This window comes from Vidua chalybeata, chromosome 17, assembly GCF_026979565.1.
Source record: "Vidua chalybeata isolate OUT-0048 chromosome 17, bVidCha1 merged haplotype, whole genome shotgun sequence".
Lineage (NCBI taxonomy): Eukaryota > Metazoa > Chordata > Aves > Passeriformes > Viduidae > Vidua > Vidua chalybeata.
In genome coordinates, this window is record NC_071546.1 from 11,320,645 (window position 1) to 11,346,081 (window position 25,437).

Below are 25,437 nucleotides of genomic sequence, written 5' to 3' on the forward strand. Positions count from 1 at the left end.
TGGAGTACTTTGATACTACTGCAGTAATTAACATTTGTAACCATTGCTGATTTGAAATTAATGTTATATTTAGTAGAAATAGAGAGACCAGAGATTCCAATATATTCCTGGAAGTATCTTTATAATGTCCTAACAATTATACTTAAAAGCTAGAAAGTTCACATACTACTATCACTGTGTGTCTTGCTCCAGCTTAATTAGGATATTTGGGGGTTTAAAATGTGGCAATAAGTTCCTTTCATTTTCTCAATAAGGCCTTTTTTTCAATTTTTATTTTCATCATCTGTCACAGAAATTTGTTGTATGTGTAAGCAATTTAATGGTTCACTGAAAGGTTGTTATGCAACTGAGTTGTATAAAACCCTGTTCAAGCCCAGAAATTGCTGTAAGGGAGAAACACTGAAATGGTGAAGGGCTGAGAATTTAAATATGTTTTCTGATGGTATTTCTATCTTTTGTCAGTGGGTTTGTAGAGCTCCTGTGAGGGCAAGAGGGAAAAGATTACCTAATGCTGGGATGTCAGGGATAAAAAGCTGCTGCCCAGGTAAGAGTCTGGAGCCCTAACGTAGCCAAGGGGAGTCTGTAATGCCATATCTGCTTTGCAGAGGTCTCAAGTGATTATTCCAACACAGAGTTTTCCAAACAGAAGCCACTCAGTGCAATGTTGAGCTATGATTAAAATCATTAAGCCTGGATTTATCAGTGTAGGTGATGAATGATTAAATGCATCATTCCAACTGCACCCGGGTCAGGACTTGAGGGCTTTCTATCAATACATGTTTATAGTCCTGTAAATGAGATGAGAAATATTATCAGTTGCTGAAGATGTCACTGATGCAGTGTCTGAGCCCCTGTGACAGCATGTGCTATTTCCAGAGTGAGGCTCAGGGTGTAATTAATGCAAATTACAGATCCTGCCAGGATTCCTCAGGTCACTAAATCAGTTATATTGCTGTTGACCATTGCTGTGATTAACCAGAGAGCAAAGCACTGCTCTGTGAGTGAGGAATGGATAATGTGGCCCTAAACTGATTACACCTAAGTACTACTCCAAAAGCAGTGAAAGACCCAACACTGGGGTTTTATTTCACCAACACTGATTTCTACAGGAATAAGAGCTCTTCTTAAGGTATATGACAGAACAAAGAAATATCATCATGCTGTACCCTTGTTTCTGCAGTAACAAGATATAACTTCACAATTCAGTTTATTTTCCAACTACAGCATCCTCTGAGAAACTAGAATCTCTTCCTTACAAATAACCTTTGTATTGGACTGGATGATCTTCTGCGATCCCTGCCAGGCTGAATCACTCTGTGATCCTGTGATCTGCTTATGTAATCCCTACAAATAAAATACACGTCCACATCCATCAATTATTTACCAATATTTCTACAGATGCCCCAAATATGTGTTTTTGACCTTCAGGCAGAAACACTGAAGCACTGTAGAAAATTCCACTTGGCCAAAGCTGGAAAAGCTTAGAAGCCTGTAAATTACCCACTCTTCTAGAGTGCAAGAGTAACTTTGGTAAAGCAAGAAACAGTAATTCAGGTTCAATTTGTACAAAAAATACAAAAGTGAAACAGTTGTTGATAACCAGCACCACTCCTTGGGATGAATTTCTCTATTTGCAATTGAAATTCCTAGTTTGAGCACTAAATAAATTTTGAAGGGAAGCTTTATGGACATTACCTAAAATCACACACAACGTGTTAAAATAAGATTTTTGTAGTTTCTAACATCTGTCACACAAAGATATCATTTGAAACAGGGATGACCACTTTTTCACCAGCCAACATAAAATAAAGTGAAAAGAGTGATGTCAAAAAGCAGTAGCACTCAACTGTAATCCCTGTGGGATTTTCTCTTATCACTTCCCACATTCTATGAGCATTCCTCACAATCTCTCCTGCCTTTTCACTTGCAGTTGTGATGGTCTTTTCAGAGAATAATCAGTGAGAAGACAGTTTCTGCACTGTGTAAAAGTACATAGTTTGTTTCTAGTCAGCTCTGAAAATGCGGTTTTCTGTCCTTCCTATATGGGGTAAATAATGAAACAACTCAATATGAGGACAGTGTAGGTGGCACAGGCCATAGCCTTAGAATCATATTTCCATTCCTTGGGGGATTAAAACTGGATAAAGTTTTCATCCACACCCATAGATCCAAATCAGCAGGTCAGGAATTGCTGATTTTCCTGTCTGGTAATGCTTTCATTGACTGTTGTTTTGGGCCTCTCTTCATCAGCCTCCCTCCAAAATTGTTGTAAGAATTTGAGACTGGCTCTACGCTGATCACCTAATAAGATTAGGATATTCCAACATGTTATTTATCCTCATAAACTCACAGTTATCTCCCACCCTGGGAGTTCCAGGGATGTGATAATGTGGACCAGGGAGGGCCACACCAGTTTCAGCACCAAGGTCAGCTCAAGGCTACACACAGCCAATAGAAAAGGGCCTTGATGCATTAAAAAGTCAAAAGTTCCATCAAAACCACAGAGAAATCTCAACACTTATCGAACAGAAATAGAGAAGTTGTTTTGTTGGGTTTTTTTTTTAAATCTAAACCTTCTATTTTATTCACTAACTACATTCTTTATAGGCCATTCTACAAGGAATATAATGCAAATAGATGTGAGATAAGTTTGTAACACTATTTACTTTCAGTACTGCACAATGCAGCTGCAGTGGAAGAAAAGCCAGATGAATTGAGCACTTGCACTTGCATGTAGTTTCCTTTGAACTCTTTATGTACAATATATGGGCTCAATCCTGCCTTTAGGCAGAGGCTCGAAGATCATAAATTGAACAATCTCCAAAGCCATAATATTGTGGCAAAACTCCCTCTTGGCCAGCCACAAATGAGGTTTTTCGAGAGCATGAGACAGCATGTGAGCAACGTCCTGGACACGCTCACCCACCAGGGCAGGGCACTGGCCCCTGAAAGACCTACTGCTCCCTCCACTTCTTGGCTGCTCCTCAGCTACATCCCCCAGAATGCGTGCCCCATGCATGCACACTGAGACAGACACACATTTTCAGTCCCTTCAGTGGATGGATGGATCTAGAGATTGATTCTGTGTAGGTTTAGCTGATTTTTATTCCCTCTGAGTGTGGAAAACCTGGAGATACATTGGGTAGATTGAGATTAATCCATTCCTGATTTAAACTGGTCTAGATTTGTATGAGATGCTCATTCAGAAGGCATCTTAATGTATTTTAGACATGTAAAAAGGCAAATGAGGTCCTACTGGATTTATTATGTATCAAGCTAATGAGAACTTTAATATTTAGAGAAAAGGTTGTCATAGGCTCTGAACAAGTTCTTTGACACTTTACTACTGAAAACAAAGCTGACCTGGAAGTCTAAAATTTCCACAACTTCCAGGTGTTGTGGGTGTAGACAGTTTTGGTATATACTTCATAAAACCCCAGCTGCAGTAAGGTTAGAAAATCTTCCTGATTAAGTTACCTGGAATGTGTACAGATTAGAGAGAACATGGCAAAAATGCACATGGGAGATCCCAGAGCAAAGAGAAAAATCAATCACTGCATGTTTACTGAAGTGGCCAGACTGATACATTGCTGCACACAAAGACATTTCAACCCAAAAGTTGTCCTTTCCATGAATCCTACTAGCTTTTTGACATGGAAATGCTTACAAAATCTAATCCAATTCACCTAAGTGTGCGTGCTTGGAAGTAGCTTAATTAAACCACAGCAGATTTGCATGAATACTCTTTCCTAGAATTAAAGTAATCCTAATTCAATTTAGGTTCATTTACTTTGGAACAGAATAAAGCTAAATTAAATTGAGCTCACTTTAATTCTCAATATGAGTGTCCACACAGATTTTAATAGTTAATTAATCCACTGTACTTTCGTAAGTGAACCTGCATAGATTTTCATAGGCTGTGTTTATGTAAACAAGCTCTAAACACACTCTTATTTTATTTCAAGACTGTTCTATTTTCTGTTACACTCCATATGGGCTAAATTAACAGTCACTAGGAGGAGCCAAGTATTAGCAAATTGTTCTTAACCAAGACTGTATTTTCTATCACTGGATATAAAAGACAGTTTTTTTATATATTCTCTGAATTACAGTCCTCAATGCAGCCCTTTAGGCCTTAAAATCTACTGATGACAAAACAAGCTAGATAGGATTTCTTAGAAAAAAAGTATTTAAATTCCATGTCTAAAAATTATGTATATTATAATAATTTATATATTTTATAATATAATTTAGAAAATTATTTATAAAATAATAAATGATGTTATTATTTTATAATATAAATATAAAACATAAATTATATATATATAAATTTTATATATATTATATATATACTTAAAGATGTTCCTTTGCAAAATAGATTATAGAATAGGAATTGGATTTTCTAGATAACAGATGCACTAAAACCACAATTTGAAACAATTTTTGGACTCTGTCCCAGCACAAATCAATCATATGGATCCTGAAAATGCTAAGACAGATCTTGAAATGGTAATTAATTTGACATCACAATTTTGATGTCAAAGAAGAAATTCTGATTTATGGCTGTAAAGGCTCTAACTCAGCAATTAAAAACCATGTTTTTCCAAGTTTCACTGTTTCCAAAGTTCTTGGGTCCCCTCATTAGTTTAAGTTTTTAAAATGTTCTTCTGTTCATGGGGTGAGAAACTCTATCTTTGGCTGCAACTCCTTTCAAATCACAGCTTGCTGGGCAAGGCTCATGTTAGCTGTGATTGCAGTTGGCAGGGCACTAGATTAGCTGTTGACATCAAGCCAACATTTAATTTTGTTTTCTTGAGTCATCTGTTGCCAGTTCCCATGACAACTGCTCTTCTCGCCTTCAGATTTACTAGAGAAGACCATTAAAATGGCAAGGAGTACAGAAAGAGATCCTTTGATGTAGATGGAAGTTCAATGGAAACAGAAAGATCTTTTCAGTTATTACTTCAGCACCACGTAACTTCTGTTCAGGAAAACACGGATGTTCTTGTATTAGAAAAACAGAGTGAACAGTAGTTTTTAACAAGAAACCTGCTTCCGCATCTTTCTACTACAGAATGAAGGTCTTTGTGTCTAAAAAATCATGTCGTGCAGAGGATGGGAAAAAAATATTTTCTTATTCTTGCATAGCAGTAAGGAAAGATGAAATTTAAGATATGGATTCTTTTGATCTTCACTAGAGTCCCTGTACATTTCCCTTTCTTGTCTCACAAATGTGTCACTTAGGTAAAGGATGTATCTCAGGAAGACATCATTAATGCGCTGAGTCAGCCCAGAGTTTGAACCAGACCAAAGGAAAAGGCCAATTCCAATCCTGTGGGAGCATCTGGAATCAAAAATACCTTTGGCTAAAAATACTTGTCAGTGTATAAAAAATATGTACAACCCATAAACCCCCTGGTTATGAAAGCATAAGAAGAAATTGAATACCATACTGGATTACAAGCAGTCCTTGTCATAGATTGTTAACACTCAGGTTATTTCTAAGCCCATCTCCTGTTGACTTTCACAGGTCCTCCCAAAGTCTGAATTCCACACTCCCCTTACTCGCTGTGTTCAAAGCACTGTGAAGCACCAAGCACCCCCAAATCCCTTTGAAAGAAAAGGAAGCACAAATAGAATAGAAAAAGGTGCACAAGTGGTTCCAATACAGACAAAATCCCAGGTAGTCTCTGTATCTCTTCATTAGGTAAAACTTTTACCTCTAGTATATGGAAAAACAAGCAGCTACACAACTCTTTCATGGGTGTTGGAGCTTGTTCTAACAAGCATTATTTGGAGGAGGATGTCCAATTCCCCCAGAACTGCAAGGGCAGCACGTGGCAGTGCTTGCAAGCTCAGGAGAGGATCCAATACTCATGAGTGTGTTCTAAGAATGAATGGCCCTCTGCTAAAACAACATCCTAGAGATTTTTATGCACCCCATTTATTTTATGCTTCATTATACACATCTGGATGACTTTTCCAGGCTGGAATTCAATTCAAGATTGCTTTCCCAAATGTGAGGATACATAAGCCTACCCTCTTGATTAAAATGGAGAGAACAAGGAGACAAAAACCTACCCTGCCTCTCTTCTTCTCCTCCTCTGCCCAGCAGAAACAGTTAAAACATTTTAAAGATAATGGGGGTGTATGTGGGACAAAGTGAAAGATAAGGAGAGAGAACACACCAGCTCCCCAGCTTGAGTTAACTCTCCTGATCCCACTGGAGAATCATTCTCCACCAGCTGGAAATCCAGAGATCTCAGGGGCTGAGTTTGTTTGTTTGTCCCCCAGTTTGGGTGTAAAGCCACCCTTGGCACTGGATTTTTGGGACTGGTGTGAATTAGTGACAAAGGAAGCACCGTGGCCAGGACGTGTCACTGCCACCTCCCAGTGCTACACTGGAGATGAAACAGCCACATCCACTAAAGCTGGCAGTGTTTATGTAATGGTTTGGGCTGTGAATTCAGGCTCTGTGTGACTGTTTCGGAATGCACTTGCCTCGTGAGTGCCATTGATGCAGACGCCTGCATACGTTCAAAATGCTGTGTTTCATGTTTTGCTTTTATCTTTAAATATATTTGAGTAGGTTTTCCTCTCTTCTAAAACAGCTCACATAATAGGTAGAACTAAAAATGATCTAATAGCTTCAGTGCCTTAGAGCTACTGCCATGCATGAAATTCAAACTGTGACTATAAAAAGAAGCAAGGACTTTCTCTCCAATTCGCTTTTTTAGCTACTTCTCTATTTTTTGAGAAGGACAAAAAACCTGTTCATGTTTCAGGTCAGAATCAGTTAAATAAAATGCAATCTGAAAATTATTGCAGATCATCTGGGGAACTGGAGGCAAAAATCTGGAAGTTTTTGACTGGTTGAGAAGGCAATAAGCCTAGTAAGATTGGTAGTTACAAATTAAGGTGGTAGCGTGACCCAAATTTGCTTTCACAGCCCTTACTGATTTAGTCAGATGCAATGACACCCATTATAGCTGAGCAAATAGTTCCTGATGAGTAATATATTTACACCTCCATATTTTCTACCTGCATATTCCCTTGATTTCCCAGTTTTCCTGTCACCATCACAAGCTTGGATGTGCTAGATTATTTCTGCAGTGTTTGAAATGTGTATTGTCTGTGCTCAGCAGCCAAACACAAGTGGCACTGCTCAGTCCTACTCCAATACCTTATGTCATTCACTCTGTGACTGAGTGCAACTCTTAATTAAGTTTATTTGCATGTGTGCAAAACATATGCTTGGCTATGCAAACCTTGCTTTGCACAGATGCTGCCTATTTTTGTTAAATGGGAGAGACCACTATAATTTTTAGGAGAAATTATCCAAATTAGAATAGATTGAACCATTTGACTGTGTTCCCAGACTAACATGACTATTTGGTACCTTGTTTGTCAGAATTTAAACATTATCTGTTTCCAAATGCTCTGAAATAAGAACTGGTGATTTTATCAAGCTTGGGTGGCTGTTCCTGGGTTTCACTTCGAGCTTCACTCCAGCACAGGCTGAGACTTGGTGAGTTCTGAGCCATAAGCACACTGAGACTCTCCTGCAGGGTGTACATTGAGACACTCCTGGGGACTGATTTTAGGTTGAATCATAACCCTTATGACTTTGAACGAGCCCACTGAGGAAGCTCACTGTGGGGAGCTGGTCTGTCTGCTGGAGCGTGCCTTAATTGTGTCATCAGAGCCTTGGGTCATACTGTGAAGAGGTAGACAATGTCATATCCTCTAAACATGTTCTAACCACTCAGGCATTTAATCAGAGACTGACATATTTATTATGAATAAAAGGAACAGGAGGATACCATGAATTTCTTTAGAGCCACTTAATTGACAGTGCATTGGGTAATGAATGACCAATTAATAAAATGAAAGCAGAATATAATGGATTTGTACTTTGTTTGTACACAACACGCATCATTAGGACTCTTCAGCCATCATTAGCTCTGTCTCCTCTGCACTGAGTCATTCTGCTCCCTGGAAGAAGTCTGGGCTGCACTACAGAACTGCCAAACCATTCCACTGACAGAGCTACAGCCTTCTGGATTGTCCTCCTGCGCAAGCTGGTTCCCTGAATGTAGCGATTCTTTCCCATTTCTTTTTTTTCCATTTCATGATGGAATTGGTTATGCAGAGAGCTCAAGGCTAATCTCATCAGAATTTTCCAAAAGCAAAGATGTACAAAGAAAAACCCTTACTCTACCAAGCAAGGAGCCTGGGCTCTTGGAGGACTCTGCTCTTGGGGCACCTGGAAAGGAACTGGGTGTGGAGAAACTAGGAGCAAGTAAAAGTGAATAACCGTAATGACTTGTAGTAGCATGACCTTTTCAGTCTCAAAAAAAAGGGGAAAAAAAAGAAACATTAAAGTAATGAAACAAAACCAAAGGAAGAAGAGCATTCTGGCAAATTCTGGCCTCTGCGCTATCAACTCTTCCACTGGTAGATTCTCAAGAAAATCCCCAAAGGGATTTTCTCAAAGTTAAAATTTTTGTATTTCTAGCAAAAAATACAGCCCTTGATCTACCAGAGAACTAGGCAAACACGTAAGAATCAAGCTTTGATTAAAAAAATAAGCATTATTCATGCAATCTGGTTAAGCAGTCAGTCAATTATAACACACATATCAGTGGTAGTAGCTGTGTGCTTGAATTCTTTGAATGTTAATTTAATATCCTGTGCTAAATAAAATAGGCATGGCAACAACATATAAAAAAGTTCTTTTACATACAATGAAGAAACTGTACAAAATCTACAAATGATTTGCATGCACAAAAATCCCATGAGTGCATATGCAAAACACTTCATTATGTCTGTTAGTTATTGTAATTGCCATTAACTTGTGCAATTACTTGCTCTGCATCACAATTCCAGGTGAATGGTTAAATCAGCTTCAAAATTATGAATAGCTGAAAAATCCCGTTTCAAACCCCAAGCCATGTCACTAAATCTCTTCTTGCATAGTAAACAAAGTGCATATCACAAACTAACAAGTTGCAAGCTGTATTATTTCCTGAAGTGACTGCAGTATTCCCAGGAGAACTGAGATTGTTGTTTATGGAACAAGAATTCCCCATGCAACAGCAGTGAAATTGTTCTTCCCATCAGGACTCAGCTGCACCATCAGGATGGGTTATTTGGGCCCCGTCAAACCTTGGCTGTTCTGCTAGGGCTGTTAAACACTTTTTTTAATGCTGTAATTTGAGTATTTGAACACTTTATGCATAAACCCATTAACAATAACTTAGTTACAGACATACATAATTGCCTGGCTTCTCTTTTTTTTAGGTGACCAAACTTTGGGTGGGGTTGGGTTTTCTTTTTCAAGGAGAGGAGGACTGGAACATTACAGCTGTAAATGTAATTTTTGTAAGGAAAAATTGGAAAATGAGGATGGTTCTGTAGCACTTCTTAAGGACTATCAGAGTAGATTTGTCCAAGCACTCCTCCAGGACTGTTCCACACTTAAATCCTCTTGGATCTAAAAGCTTTGTTCTCATCTCTTTTCCTGACTAAATACTTTAATATTTGGCTCTACATTTTCTGGGAGAAAGAGCTCTTATAGTGGTATTGCATCAGCTGAAATCCAGTCCTAAATATAACTGAAGTTTGAGCAACCTCTTCTATATGGATATTAGGGGAGAATTGGTGCTCCAGGTTGTAAGCTCACTCCAGGCTACTGTGAGGATGTGACTGCAGGCCTGATGGATTTATAGTGGCACGAGCCATGAAGAAAGAAAATATCAGAAATCCAGACACCCTTGGGTTGTGCTTTTCACACAATATGTTGACAGGAAAACACACAAAATACAAAGGTAAACAGGTGATAGCTGCCATCACCTCCTTACCTCTCCTTTTCTCACTTCCCTCCACCAATGAAAGCTGCAATTGTTTTGGGTTTTTTTCACCAACAATGGTGAAAAATGAAAAATTAAAACCTGATAGCTACTCTCTCTCATCCTGGAGATCATCCTAGAGCTTGACCAAAGCTGCAGTGCAGAAAAATCTCGGCACATATTTTTAAAATTCAGATTTGAGCATCAACATCAACAACAGCAAATCCCCAAACCCCAACCCCTTGCCCCCTGCCAGGACCTGGACCACACATAGACTGTAATTACCAGAGTTATTGCTGAGGAGAGAACATCCAGAATGCAATTATGCTATTAGGGCAGGCTAATCACAATAACTCGCTTATTAGAGAAAACCATATACTTCTCCTACACTATTATTTTCACTTCTATAAAATAGCCTCCTTAGGAGATATGACAATTAAACAGTGATTATGCATGTCAAATCAATTTTCAATGGATATGGATTATTTGATAGCACAGGACCTGAAAGGGAATCACAGTTTAGTGTCCAGGCATTTAAATTGTGCAGATAGTTTTACAGTGATGCACTGATTGAGATGTGCAATTGTGAGTTTCCATTATCCTCAGCCCAACACACTGGTGGTCAGTGGTAGCAAACACAGATGTGAAATGCCCAGTAAAAATGCATTAAAACTGTTAAATTTCAGACAAAACCCTAAAACTATATATAATTACTATTCAAACATCAGTGTTATTGGAATCTGATGCTTAAGCCACTTGGAATTTGCTGATTTGCATGTGATGTTTGGGATCCCAAAGCTGCCAACAATTTATGAAAATAATACTTTATACATCTTTGGGATACAATTGCTGTAAATAACCCATCTGTCACAGGAAACAGCCTAAATAACCAGGCTCTCACCTGAAGCAAACTTAGAGGGCAGTGGAACAGATAAAGCCTTCTTCACATCTCAGAAGGCAGAGTGCATTTTGGGCAGAAAACGGATGAAATAAAACAGTTTCTTAAAACCATTCCAGACACACTATTTTTACTTTGAAGTCATAGCTTCTGAAAGCCACCCAAATGACCAGATGAGAGCAGGAGCTCTGGGTCAGTCAGGCTTGCTGCAATGGTGAAATGCCTGCAGTGGAATCTCTGAGCTTTTTCTAGAGGCTGTAAAACATCCGAGCTAGCAATGGTTTTAGTTTGTGCACAGGTGGACGTTCCGAGGGAAATCAGGGAACAAAAATTTGTGCTTTAGAAGGTGTAATTAAAATATGTCCAGCAACAGTCATGAATCTAAAGTTTGGAACATGTCTTGGATGTTTAATGAAGTGGAAGGACTTCATTTCAGTGGTCCCCCTGAAGATGGGATTCTGATTTCTGGTGTTGAGGAACTGTTAGATCTGACTTGAGGCTGTAAGGCAGGAAATGAGCACTGCCATGACAAATTTTGCAGATTTCAGTATGTAACAGTTGTTATTCTCAGGAGAATCTTGCAGCACCAGCTTTTTGACCATTTCTTCACAAATTCTTTATTTGCAAGACCTGAGCACGTCTGAACTTTGGCTCTCTAGCCCTTGTCCTTGCTCTGAGCTTATCAGAGTGTGCCAGTGTTATCAGCCGAGGGACTCACAGTGCTCTGATGCTGCAAGAGACATGAGTCCTTGGAGCAGTCACCCAACATGTTAATGACTCAAAGCAAACACCTGTAGGGCTCCTTGGAAAAGCTTCTCAGAGCTGTTGTAACAGAAAAGCAGGACTGATGTGGTGAAACAGTTTCCAAAAAGCTGCCGACCACAGCAAAGTGAAGGGAAAAGGCAGCCACTTACTCCAGCTATACAGATCGTGCCTGCAGCCCTGCTTTCAACAGCTCAAGATGTAATTACACATCTATTCACCACCACTGCAGGTGCAAGCTGAGCAACAGCATGAGTATAAATGTGTGTGGGTGTGCAAATACCTCATTACGGTGATTTGTTAGCACAGTGAGTGATGCTTTGTGCCCCATGAATGTGTAAATTAGGTGCTCAGCTTACTTGAGTGAAAGACATTTAACTTTGCCTCCCTGGCCCAGCTCTCTCCCCAGACACTGGAGAAGGAAGGAGTCTGATTCCTTGTCAGAGTAGCAGCTTCCATCTGAAATCGAACCCAGCTCTCTTGTGCTCTCCTTGGGTTCCTAACAATGAAGAGAAGTGAGTCTTGAGGAATTAGTCGTGTTGAATCGTATCTTAATCACTTGCATGATGTGCCCTTATGCAGCATTAGAGTAAGAGGCGTCACATCTTGTGTTGTCATTTCTGGGACAGAAAACTGGGGCTGTTGGCTGGCTTTAAATCATTCCTGGCATTAACGAGATTCTGACCAGAGGCTTTATTTCATGTTCAGGATCTGCGCTGCATTATTTCCTATTATATCACAACACGTTGCAAAGGAACAGCTAAGTTACCAAGACTAATCCTTTAAGTCTTTCTTTCTTTACAATGTCAGACAAAATAAGACTATGCCATATTTCTGTAATCTCTCTTGCATTATGAGAATATTATGATCTATAACAACAAAATCTCTAAACTGAGCGATTCCCGTCGGCTCTGAAATGCTTAGTCTTGTCCCTTTCTGTCAGAAAAGATATTTCTAAGTTTCTGTGATTTCATTTTAACAGACAGTATCTGATTAAAAATCAGATTATTATTGTAAAGCAGGAAAAAGAAGTTTCCTTGTGTTTAAAAAATTAGTATTTCTGAAAAAACATGATGTAATACCCAAAATTCTCCTCTTTCTTCAAAAAACTACTTAAAATGAAAGTTAGTTTTCAAGCTACTGCCACTTTATCCCTACTTGGACATGTACATTTAGATTAATCTGTTGAAAAGTAGATTTTGTTCCCAGACAACTTTACAGCAGCTACCAAAATTGAAAAAAGATTTCTGCAATGCTCTGCTGGCAAATTGCAGGGGGATTTCTTGAGAGAGGGAGGGGAATTTGAATTAAAAACTAATTAATGAAACCTACCAGAATTAGCTTTCCATTTCTTTTAATAGAATGAGAAAATAAATTTTAAAATGTATATGACTTGTATCCTTCTTCTAAGAGATCTGTCCTTTTGGATAGAGGGAAAACATCATCCCATACTTTCTATTCAGAAAGTTTGGGTTTATTTCCCTGCTGGTATTTTATGATCTCTAAGCCACTGAAAGTATATTCAGTAATTTAACTCTTTTATAATTATTTCATTAGAGCAGCCAAGCAAATCATGATCTGAAAATTCATAAGCTCATGGCAGTGCCAAGTGTTTGGGTTGGAGAGGTTGGGGTTTTTTTACTGTTGGATTTTTTAAAAAGTTATTGCAAAATATGTATCAAATCCTTTAAAAAAAAGGTGAATCAACGAATATTAAAATCCAGGGTGCAAAGCAGAATTGATTTTCTGCAGGTGCAGGACTCAAAATAGCTGATTATATAAAATATCATCTCCCAAACAAGAGAGATGAATAATGCCCCAGGTCATAGTGCAGCTTTTTTAGAAAAGGTGGGTAGAACTAGAGACCCTTGACATGTTGGAATAAAGCCTAGAAGTTGTGTTGTGAGAGCAAGAGTGAGAATATAAAAATATAAAAATATAAATGGAACAAGTTATTGAAAACAGCTTCTCCTGGTTTTTTGCTCCGGGGTTGTTTAACCCCTTCATCTCCTGCCACCCACACTGACTTTGGAGCTCACTGGCAACATTCAGCCAAGGATGGAGTTGATGAAAAATGACACCAGTGACCCTGGAAAGTGCTGCCTGTAGGCAGAGCCTGGGTGTGAGGTCAGGTTTGGTTCCACACCAAAGCACCACAGGAGAGCTGCTGCTGTGAGGCCCTTAAGGGAAGAAGGTTCACTTCACCCAGTCTGACTCTTCATTAGACAACAGAGGAGCCAATCTGAAGACCTCAGTCACAAATAGGATTTTTAGCAGTTTAAGATCACACTGAGGACTGAAAATGCTGGATCTGGAGGGAGGCAGGCTTTGTTGGCTTCTCTGCTGTTACAGCAGTAACCCCCAGTCTATTTCCACAAGAATTGTTTGGGAGAAAGGCCTCTGGAACTGGAGCTGCTGAATTTGCTAAGGCAGGAGAGCTAGCTACTAGAATGAACTCAGACTGGATGGCAGAAAAGTCAAAAAACTGTAGAGAAAACAGACTGGGAAGTAAAAAGAGTTGCAACAAGCTCTACCCTGTCACATGAGAACAAGAGAATGTAAGGAAGCACCAACCCAGTGAGACAGAAGGAATGCCAGTGTTCCAGGCCAGCCTGTGCTGCCTTCAGTGATAGCTCCTTGGACTAAAAAGAGAGACACAGGATAAATTTCCATTAGTTAGGGTTCCTTCTTAAAACATTTTCATTCATGCACAATATTCTGGATTTTTGAAGGACGCTCCTTTGTACTCCTACATGTTAAAATTATCTTTTACTTGGCTTCCTTTCAGTTTATTCTTCTGGTTGAATTGCAGCAGTGAATGTACACCATAACACTAAGAACTCTCTCTGCTATCCATCTTGACAGCTGTAGTTCACATTCCCTATGTTTGCCTTAAGAAAATCCACATCTGATCATGTCATCTGTTAAGTTCACCACTGCTGCAAGGGTTCAAGGCACCAGCCTGGGGCAGTGGCTGATATTTGCTCCCACTACAGATCAAAGAGAATCAAGGGTTTAGTGAGGATAAACAGTTTTTGTGTCACGCCATTCCATCCTGAATTGGTATCAGGAGTTTACAGTAAAATAGCACATTCTCAGGAACCTCTGTTTTGTTCCTAAATGCAGGGGATTCCCAGGGGGCAGGAGCTCACTTCTGTTCCTCACTTGCAGGAAGATGTGTTATTAAGTTCTCTGCAGTTAAGTATCTCCTGTGAAATCTGAAGTGATACTCACAGTTTATCTCAGTTCTGATTTTTCCATTTATTTTCTTGAGCTAAACAAGAAAAAAGGCATTTAAAACTTATGTTGGACAAGTGGAGAATCTGTATGAGTCCAAGACTCCATTTTCTTTTTTCTAGAGCTTTCTCTGCATAGTTGGTAGTCTAATATGAGTACATATTCTCTCCTTCTAGGCACTGTAACATGGAGCAAAGTCAAATGAGCAACTGTCATGGAAGGAAACATTTAATCTGAAGTTAACTTGAAGTGCTGTATCTGAAAATAGAATGTTTTTCTCCTTCAAACCTCTGCAATCCCACAAAGCTGCTACCCAGTCTACAGTCTGTTACAATTTTAAAAAAATACATTTTTTTTCTTCTATCCTAAATGCAGAGCTTACAAAATTACAGAAGTTCCATCTGCAAAGCATAAACTTCAGAGAAACCCAATTAAATCAGTGTTGCATACACTATCACGTTCTCTCTATTTAAATATTCCACACAGATCCATCTCATTCATGATGGAACAATTACAAGTGAACTTGCAGGAGCCAAGAAACTCTCTCAGAGGCTGATTTCCACTCAGGTTCTGTCTGAGCTCCCCAAGATAGCAGGACTGGTTCGAGATGCTGAGCAAAGCTGCCCAAAGCATCAACCCCTGTGGCTGTTATTTGAAGGCAGCACAGGAGACTGACCCTGATGATTTCATGTGGAATTTGCGTGTGCTCCTTCAGCCACCCTTCCCTTTGCTCCCAGCCTGTCCCAAGCTTCCAGCCCCCATCAAGAACACTGTCCTAGGCTGGACACACCTCAGTCCCGACCCAGGGCAGAATTTCTTACGTTCTTTTGAGGATAAAAACCCAAGTCTTGGTGCAGCCCGTTTAGTTGAGAGATGAGATGCAGAGTTCTGAGAGCAACTGAATGAAAAGTGACAGCCATTCCCAGCAGATCAATAAGGACAAGGCACGGGGAAGGCTGTGTGGCCTGAGGGATGGAGCAGCCCTCAGAAAACAGTGAAGGCTTCACTGGTTTGATGTAATGCAGTGACCTATGTCCACTTGCTGGTTATGCAGCAGCTGAACAGTTTGAGGATGTTAAAAAAAAAAATTAGATTAAGGAAATTAACACACAAACTGTCTCTTCATTATATGAACAATTCTGAAGTGCTTTATGCATAAGGACAAGCCTTCCTTCAGCTGAAACCACAGGTCCACACTGCTGACCCAGAATATCAGTGTAGTACAGAAAGCAAGATAAGATCCCCTTTGATTCGGATCATCTCACTGAAATATTTATGCAGGCTCAAGCACGGAGCTATTGACCTGCCTCAAGTCGCTGTATGAGGCTCTCTCTGCGGCATGTATAAATTGTGTATATGTTAGGCCATAAATCAACTTGAATTTCAAAGAAAGACATGGGATTTAATGGGCACAAAGAATCCATTGTATTAGCATCCAAACTGGCTACATTTTGAAGAAAAATCAAGGTATCATATTTAGTTTTACTTACTCTTGGTATTTATAGACTTGACCTGCTTAGAGAAGCAAGGGCAATTAATTCTGCATATTACATTTTAAAAATACAAAGCCATACACTTGGTTTGAAAAACCCATTTTATAAATAAATAAATTATGCAGCTCATTCATTACAGCACAACTTGGGCAGTCCTGAAAGAGAAGTCCCAAACTAAAGATTTTGGGGAAAAATTAACACTGTTACTTAACTACTCACTAAAATATAGTCACATTTCCAGATAAACATGACTCCCGGCATTATATAACTCTTCCATTCTCAAAGTGTGGTGCAAACATTAACTGAATGAATAATCTTAAACCATCTTCATTCATAGCTCAAGTGTGAAGATCTTTTATTATTTAACAGACACGAGTTTTTCTTATTTGCACAGAGAAGCAACTACTTGTGTGCACAAGTTATTAGGTGTGTAAATTAGGTCTGAGTTCTTCTACTTAAGGTATGCAATCAAATCTGGGGTTTACTTTTGTTTTAAAAGGAAGTGTGAATTAAAGAGGCAAAGGTAAACATAAAAAAGAAAGCCTGAATTAAAAAGACAAAGACAAACACAAAAAACTACCAGGTATTTCCAATATGATGACCTCACTCTCATAAATCCAGTCTAGATTTTGATGGTGTATAATCAGTATTTCCACTTCTTAGATAAAGAGGTTTTAACAGTTTAAGTGTCTTTTCAGCAACATTCAGACTACCTGCCAACTTGGGATTTAGAAGAAAAGACAACTTTAAAACACTTTTTTCCCCATTAAAGCTCTGTATTTCCTTTACAGAACTCTAAAGTTTGGCTAAATACAAATCTCCAAACACTGGGAAAACTCAAACCCTGGAAAAGCCTCAGCATGAATAGCATACTTATTAACTGACCTCATTTAATTCTTGCAAAAGTAGCATTAAAAACATAACTTCACCAAGCTCTTGATTCCTAAAATAAACTGAGTATCAGTTTAAGTAAAACACTCAGGCAACTGCAAAAAGCAGTTTGTGTTAAGTGTGCATCATGTTGAGCAATGTAATGATAGCCCAGCACTGACACAAATTATATGTGCAGGACCAAAATTATGCATTTGGAGCAGGAGAATCCACGCCCAGGAAGTGCCACCTCTGCAGCTTCCCCAGCACACTGTGCCCATCCTCCAGAGATGGAGAGATCCTTCTTCCCTCCTGGAAAATGCTGGAGCAGGGCTGCCATGGGGGAGATGAGTCATGTGCCAGGGACAAGGGCTGCTGGGGAAAGAGGAGATTCTCTGCTGCAGGACACAGGAAAAAGGGACATCTGTACTTCCACTGGAGTTTCTCTGCATCACAGGGACTTGGGGTCCAGTCAGATCCAACCAAGAAAGAACTGGAATTTGATAAGAAACAAAAAGGCGTTCTCAAAAGCACAGTGGAGCATTTCTTAAAATATAATTCCCATTACTATTATTACTTGGTAATATGGTGATGATTTTTCAGATGCTGTGTCAGAAAAAACTCTTAACTCTACATTCACACAAATAGCAAATGTTTTGGGAAGCTTTATAGGATTCAATTTGGATTTCATTTGAAAGGAAAATGGGATATTAACTGTCTGCATGTTTCCAGTCACTACTGAGTATTCCTGAGTACAGCCCCCATTAGGTGTGGAATGGTAACTTTCTGCAGGGAGCCCTTTGGTTACGAATAGGAACTTCTGAGTGAGAGAGTACCACTAAGTTTCATATAAACAAAACACAGGGTTCAATTATAAACTGGAGCAAAAGCACTGATTAGATAATTTTGTCCATAAATTAATAAAGGAATGGATGTAGGAGACCTGGTAAAATTCTGTTTCAGAAGAAATATGATGTAGGTGAAACAAACTCTGTTTACAGAGCAGACTTATTGATAAAGATGAAATGGAAACAAAAAAAACAAAACAAAACAAAACCCAAACAACTTTTTAAAGGTGTCCTGGCTCAAGCATGAGGATCAAATTTGAAAATTCATGCAGCGACTAAAGACAAGCCTTTAAGTCCCTGATTTAAGTTGTGGTGATGTAAACGACTGCAGAAGGATGGAGCAGCAGCCCAGCTGACAGGCAGGGCACCCACAGCATCTCTCTGCCCTCCCTCTGCCATCAATTTCCTTCCATCTTAAGCACATGTTGGAAGTTAAGCACACATTTAGAAGATTTTCTGAATTATGGGCCTGGCATGAATAGATTTGCAACAAGAATGACTCAAGCAGAATTCAGAGAGCTGGCACCAATCTGTGTGCACTCCAGCTGAATTCCTGTTTGTCTTTGCCTTCCCTTTGCTCCCTGCCAGCACCTGCAGCCCAAACCTACCACACTTTACTTTCCATCTGCTTTTGAGTTTCCAAACATCCCCTGGAAGTAGCTTCCAACATCTCTGAGGTGACCAGTGTCCTGGTTAAGGGGACAACACAGCTTCCCAGTGGCTCACAGACTCCCTAGCACTGCTCGAGACTCAGACTGAGCAAACTTGTCCAAGGAACAAATACAGCAGAAACAGGAGTCAAATAAAATCTTTAGAAGCTAAATCAACCCAAAAACATTAAGAGAAGACAGTGACAGATATGGAGTGGCACAGTCCATCCAGGGGAGGTTACAGCTCCAAAACAGAACACAAGAAAGAAAAAACCATATCAGAGAGTATTCCTGCACCTGCTGTTTATTGCATCATGACTTTCCCGGGCCATTACTTGGACGGCTGATGTCCTTCCTCACACTGCCTGGGAGGCCCTGCTGGGCTTCAGGTCAGCCTCCAGCCCAAAGAAAGATGATGCAAAAGGAACATAACACTTCAATTCCCATCTCAGCATCTCTTCTTAGCATCCTAGAAGAATACTTACAAGAATGCTGCCTGCTACAGAACTTTTGAATTATGAAAACTAGAACCAGTGATGGAGGACCTTTTAAGTGTTATGCAGTTGTTCTCCCCTGGAGTTAACCCAGAGCACAGTGCTGTTGATGACACATGGTATCAACAGAAATAAAAAGGGAATTAGTGTCTGGTGAAGACATAATCATGTATCCCTGGAACAGCTACTCTGCAGTAGCTTTAACTTGTCAGGTCTTGAAGCACACCAAACCAGAGGAGAGGCTGAGGAGCCCCCCTTCACCAGGCAGTAAGAAATTATGATGACAGAGCTGCTAACAACATCTAACACCACTGCCTGCAGCACAACAGCTCCCTGCTTCAACACAGATCCTTCACTGGAGGACAAGGAACACATGGTGGACCACTGGCAAGGTCTGCTGGAGAGCTCAGTAATGCCCATCCTGAAGATTTTCTTTAATTGTGTGGTGCCAGGAAGGAAAGGCAGCAGCACAGAGAGCAAAACGTGATGGCATCAATATGTACTTCTACAAATTCAAATGGATTATCCCAAAATTAAAGGGGGGAGGGGGTGACATTTTCACACATTGTCATGGTTGTCTGTATCTCCTCAAGTAACACAGAGTTTTGACATGGTGCGTTCTTCTCCAGTCTGTGCACCCCTCCCTTTTTTGATACAAATCAAATGAGATTGTCAATCTTCCCTCTGCCCTGTGACTGCTGGAAGGATATAATGAGAGCAATATTTTGGCTTCCTGCAACTGTCTCTCAATTAGATGGTGATACTGAAATCTGTTCTCTTTAGACTCTCCTTTCTGTCTTGATCCTTATCTGGAAAGGTGGAGGAGGGGAAAGCCATGTAAGATAAGGAGATTCTTGACATCCCTGGAAGTGTTCACGGCCAGGTTGGATGGGGCTTGGGGCAACCTGACCTAACCAGGTTAGGAAGGTGCCATGCCTGTGGCAGTGAGCTGGCAGATGATCTGTAAGGGCCCTTCCAACCCAAATCATTCCATGATTCTATGAATGAGATGAAATTCACTTTCTTAACAGCAGCCTGGGCTAGAGACAGTCTACAGTTAAGCAAGACATGAGTATTTTGATGTCTGTTTCCCAAACTAAGGACATCCTCCTTTTTCAAGGCTTGCTCACTCAGTGTGACAATGAACTTAAACAGACTCAAACACGAAGCCCAGTGTTTGTTGTACTACAGTAATTCTCATAAAATACTGCTCAGTGGCCATAAAATAGTCTTAAATACTGGCTGAAATGCATGATTTTATCTTAAAGGAGGAAGTAAATAACTGATCCAATTAAAGCAGAAATACACTTATTCCTTCTTATCTTTCTTATACTATTTCCAGTATTCTCTGCATTACCAATAGGCCCTCTATGCACTATTTAAATGCTGGAGAAAATCATCTTTTTGTCAGCAGAGCCTGAACTAAAGTCCATCTTTTCTTCTTAGACCATGACATCTTTACTGATCACTGTGAGGAGCTGCTGTTTTAATTGAAGTTGCACATGAAGGATCTAAATCAGTGAATTTGTATCTCTGTTTTGGAATAGCTATTAACTGTGTCCTTAGTCTAGTTTGCTGAACATCTTGTTTATCTGACTTATTGTAGGAATATTTTGTAAGATCGTAGTGGCATGTGGTAATTTTCTAAGTTTTTTACATGTGATAAAATTCACTGTAGTCTGTAAAGATTACAGCTCTTCTAAATCAAGGTTATAAAATAGTTTTTCATTTCTACAGTGAATGCTTTGTGAGGAAAAGCATACTAAATAAGAGGCTTTATCACGAAGCCTTTATTGTTCAAGGCTTGGAATAATTGCAGCTTTTGCTGGCATTAGTCAGGACTGTGAGTGTGCAGGACTTCTCAAAAATCAGCATCTAAGGCTACTTGAACGTAGACAGTTACTGAGTTATCCCGTGCTCTTGCTGGATGAAAACAGAGTCCTCTTTAAAAATGAACAAAACACAACAAAAACCTCACAAACAAACAAACCTCAGCTCTGCTCTCACGTGGGGAAACTCCCTTTTGACATTTCACCCAAGCAACAGTTCATCAAAAAAATTGCAAATGAAGCACTGGGAAGGTGAACCAACATCTGCATCTGCAGCGTGCTCATCCCGAGTTCCTCGGATCTGATGCTCACACTGCTCAGGGTCAGATAAAAAGAGATGATTTGGTCCAGTGAGAGCAGATGCTGAGACAGCCAGCAAGGCTCAAACCCCGCTGGGATGGGTCAGGTCTACTGGTTAAACTGGTGTTTCAGGAGGGAAAGGGAAATGAAGCTTTGCATCACAGGATTTCCTTAGGGAAATACATGAAAATCTTTATGCTGCCAGCTCTACACTCTCAGCTATGGCACTGAAACTTCCTGCATAAAGCTGGGCTAAACCAAAAAATCCTGTAATTGTGCAGGTCAAGAGGATAAATATAAATATGTCTTTAAACCAAAAAAACACTAGGAAATTTTTGAGAGTCTAGGCTGCCTTCATCTATTCCCACATTTCCTACCCCAATATCCTTTCGTCAGTAGGCACAGCCAAATGAGTTGGTGTAGAATAATCCCTGACCACGTCATACAGCCAAGAAACTGTTCCAAAACAAGATGGGATATGGCATCACTCAAAGGCCAGGTAAAAGTAGGAATGGTTTTTGTAGGGATCCTACATCCTGTTATACTCATATTTTGGTATCATTTTGGTCTGTTTGTCTGTAATTTAAACATGTAACTTAAATGTTAATAACATTAATTTAATTTTTAGATTAAGGAAGAATCTTACATGTTCACATTTCTCTACATGGTTTGTCTGCGAGCAGAGTTGGGATGTAAACACAAACTTTGGACATATCATTTCCCACTCCTAAAACTGTCTTTTGACTTAGAGTCCATAGATAATTATGTTGGTATAATAATAATGATAAAATTATTTTCCAGGACAGTAAAATAATATAAACTGCAATTACATCATCTAGCATTCATAACTCTTAAAATAATATAAATTGTATTCCAGATTTTTAAGCAGACAAATGTCTAAAATTGCTCATAATGATTGCTCACAACACTGTAGGGTAAAATTTTATCTAAATTAAGCAATTTAGGTTCATTTTATTATCATCTGGAAGCATATAGATGTTCAATACTATCTGATGAACAAATTTAAAACCTGAAAATCTTACCAAGCATACTAATCCTACCACTGACTGTTCATACCTTCCTGGACAAAAAACATATGTATTTAACACCTTTTGTTTCTCTCCACATATTGCATGAATAACAGAAAACATACAAGGCACCTTCTCTTGCATTTTAGTGGAGCTTCTGCCATGCAATGGGACACTGGTTTATCTGATGGAGTCTGTATTAGGGGAAAATATGCTCCTTGGTATTGACAGTTCCTTGTCCTAACAAAAAGCACAATAATGTTTATATCTTTGTCTATTTGTCGGACATGTTGTGTACTTTCTTTGTTGTGTATCTCACAAAGGCCAAAAGAATTAATTAGCAGAAAGCAATCTAGAGGAATTAAAACTGAGGTTGCACACGCCTTCCTTTCATTAGTCACTTCTGCTTCCAGAAATCAAATGGCAGAAACATACATTCCTCTTTCAGTCAAGATTGCCCCTTTGGGAGTGAGTCGAGCAGTTCATGTTAGAAGAGTCCTTTGTTCCCTTCACTTAGGGTGTCGGAACAGTTGGTAATCAGGGATAAATCATCCACTGTTTGCCTTAATTCAATTTGTATTTCACTCCAGACCAGTGTGCTCACAGTTGTTTGATAAGGCAAATAAATAGAAGAACTTAAATTAGATACAAATATTAATATCCTCATTGGCTCAGAAAGAAGCAATATAGCAGGTGTATGAATAGAGCTTGGAATATTTTATTTACTCAGTAATCTGAGAAAGGGGAGCAAAGTTCAATCCGAAATTGCATCCAGGGACTGTCTCCTGCAGGCTGATAGTGCCTGACCCAAAACCTAAACCCGTTTCTAGGCTTAGGAATCAGTAGTGGGTAGTGATGATCAACACCATTCATTGTCTTTACGCTGTTTTGATTACTTCTTTTCTCATAAAGAAACCTGACAGCTCTTGTGTGACCACCATCTATTCAGGGAAACTGAGAGTAAACTGGCTTTTACCCTTTGCTTCCAGCTTGTTGTTGTGCCTTTCCGTGCAATCACATCACATCAAAGTGATGTAGCTATTTGTTTCTTTTTTTGTTTTAAAGGTCTCAACACTGCTTAGATTCTGACAATCTGAAATTCCTGAGTCACCACCAACAGACATTTAGAATTATTCCTCAAAGTGAAGATGAAAAGACCATTAGCCATTGTTAAAAAAAAAAAAAAATCTAATCACAATATTCTATTTATACACTAACGACTGGGCTGTGTCCCCTCAGCACCACCCTCTGTGCCCACACTTCATTACGAGATTACGCTTCTCCCTATGAAGTGAAAATTACCTTCTTGTGGGCAGAAAGCGTTTAATTATGACTCTGCTTCCCTTGTCTCCATGGCGATCCCATGCAAACAGCCTGCTTTATTAGCGCTCATGTCCCCCTCCCCACAAAGTCATCAGTGAGCTCCGCGGGAGCGGGGGTCGAGCGCTGCCGGCGGCCCCGGGAGCCCCGGCCGGGACGCGCCGCCGGCCGCGCCCCCCGCACTCGCCCGGCGCGCCAAAGCCGCGGGACGCGCTCGCTCCGATCCCGTGTGGAGCTCAGCCGCTGCACCATTTCAGCACTTACCGCAGGAAATATGTTCCCAATTCCCGCCCGCCCGTGGCGGACGGGCTCCCTTACAAACTGGCGGATGCTCCCGGCGAGAGCGGGGTGGTTACCTGGGTGCTCCCCGGGACCCGCGGGGTCGGTGAGGATGCTGGGGTCACTCTGCGACCTGCCTCGCGGGAGAAAGCAGCCGGTCCCTTCTTCCGATGCAGCCATGAGGTGGAGGGCGGGAAGCTCAGAGGAGGAGGGAGGAGGAGGCGCTCATGGAGCCGGAGGCGGCCGGGGGACAATGGGGACGGGGGTGCGGCGGCGGCGGCGGCGGGGCGTCAGCCGGGCAGGACCAGCCGCGGCAGCATCTTCCCCGGCGCCGTCGGCAGGGCTGCGGCGCGGCGCTCCGCCGGCTCCGGGCGCTCAGGGGGCAGCTCCGGGCGCCTCAGGGGGGTGGGCCATGCCGCCTGGCGGGGTGGGGAAGAGCCGGGGCGCGGGCCGCCGGCCCGGCCCCCCGCCGCCGCCGCCCCCTCCCGGGACGCCCCCCCGAGCGCCGCTGCCGGAGTCGCCTCAAGCCGCCGAGCTGCTGAGCGCATCCGTTGGAAAACATTGGGATTCTCCCATGGTGCCCCGCGAGCGCCCGCCTGACGTCACGGCGGGTGGGGTGGGCGCCGCACCTGCACTGCACAAAGGCGGGGGCTCCGCAGGTGCGCGGGGTCCGCCCCGCCCGAGCGCGTCACGGGCCGCACCGCCCTCGCTGTGCGGGACCCGCCCGTGTCCCCGGAGCCGTCCCTGTGCTTGTCCCGTCCGTCCGGGCGCTTTGCCCCGCGGGAGGGACCGGCGCGACCCACCCGGCACCGGGGCAGCCGCGGGGCTCGGTGTCCGCCGCTCGCCTCGCCCCGGGGCCGGCGGGGGAGGGTGTCCCGCGGAGGAGGGTGTCCCGCGGGGGAGGGTGTCCCGCGGAGGAGGGTGTCCCGCGGAGGAGGGTGTCCCGCGGGGGTTCTCTCGTCAGGACGAGCAGAGAACCGCTCCACGCCCCGGGGACCCCCGCACATCCTGGCCGGAGCTGGGGCTGGGGCCTCGTGGCAAAGGTGTGGCACGGGGACCCCGCAGAAACGGGATGCTCTGACTCGGCTGAGAAGCTTGGTTTGGGAATTTGCTTAAAGGGAATAACTGCTTCTATAAATTTTTTTTTTTTTGCTCCTCACGTGCAGCACAGGGTCCCGGCAGAGGGGCTGCTGGTCTGTAGCTGGTGATGCAGGTCTGGTCTTCTTGAAGTTTTGACCTGTAAAAAACAGGGATGCTTTTTAATCACTCTCCCAGTATAGTCCTGTGGAATGCTCGGTCAGCACTTGCTGGGATTGTGGGAGTTCTCATCTCGTGTCTGCCTTAAACTCTGTTTTTGTCTCTGCATGGAACCAGTGCTGAGGAATACACTCACCTACAAGTAGATTTCTTTCTGACTCAAGAGCAGTGGTTATACCTGCAGCTGACCAAGTTCCTGTTATGAGACAGCTGCAAGTTTGCAAAATTTTAGGGATGAACTTTTTTCAGGCAATTTCCCATCAATGCAGTCTTTCATTCCCACAGAAGCACAGGTTGAGGCTGGAAAGAACCACAGTGGGG

General features: G+C 41.4%; 1 protein-coding gene across 2 annotated transcripts in view; it reads right to left on the bottom strand.

Moving 5' to 3' along the window:
* The window catches only part of PHACTR3 (phosphatase and actin regulator 3), a 100,184-nt gene extending 75,906 nt beyond the window's left edge, over positions 1-24,278 (bottom strand). Inside the window, exon 1 of one of the 2 annotated variants that reach the window (XM_053958680.1) lies at positions 23,937-24,278. In XM_053958680.1, coding sequence (XP_053814655.1) covers positions 23,937-24,039 — 103 coding nt within the window. In that variant the 5' untranslated portion in view covers positions 24,040-24,278. The remainder of the gene's footprint in view (positions 1-23,936) is intronic. The other variant, XM_053958681.1, reaches the window with a different exon arrangement.
* Positions 24,279-25,437: the final 1,159 nt, after the last annotated feature.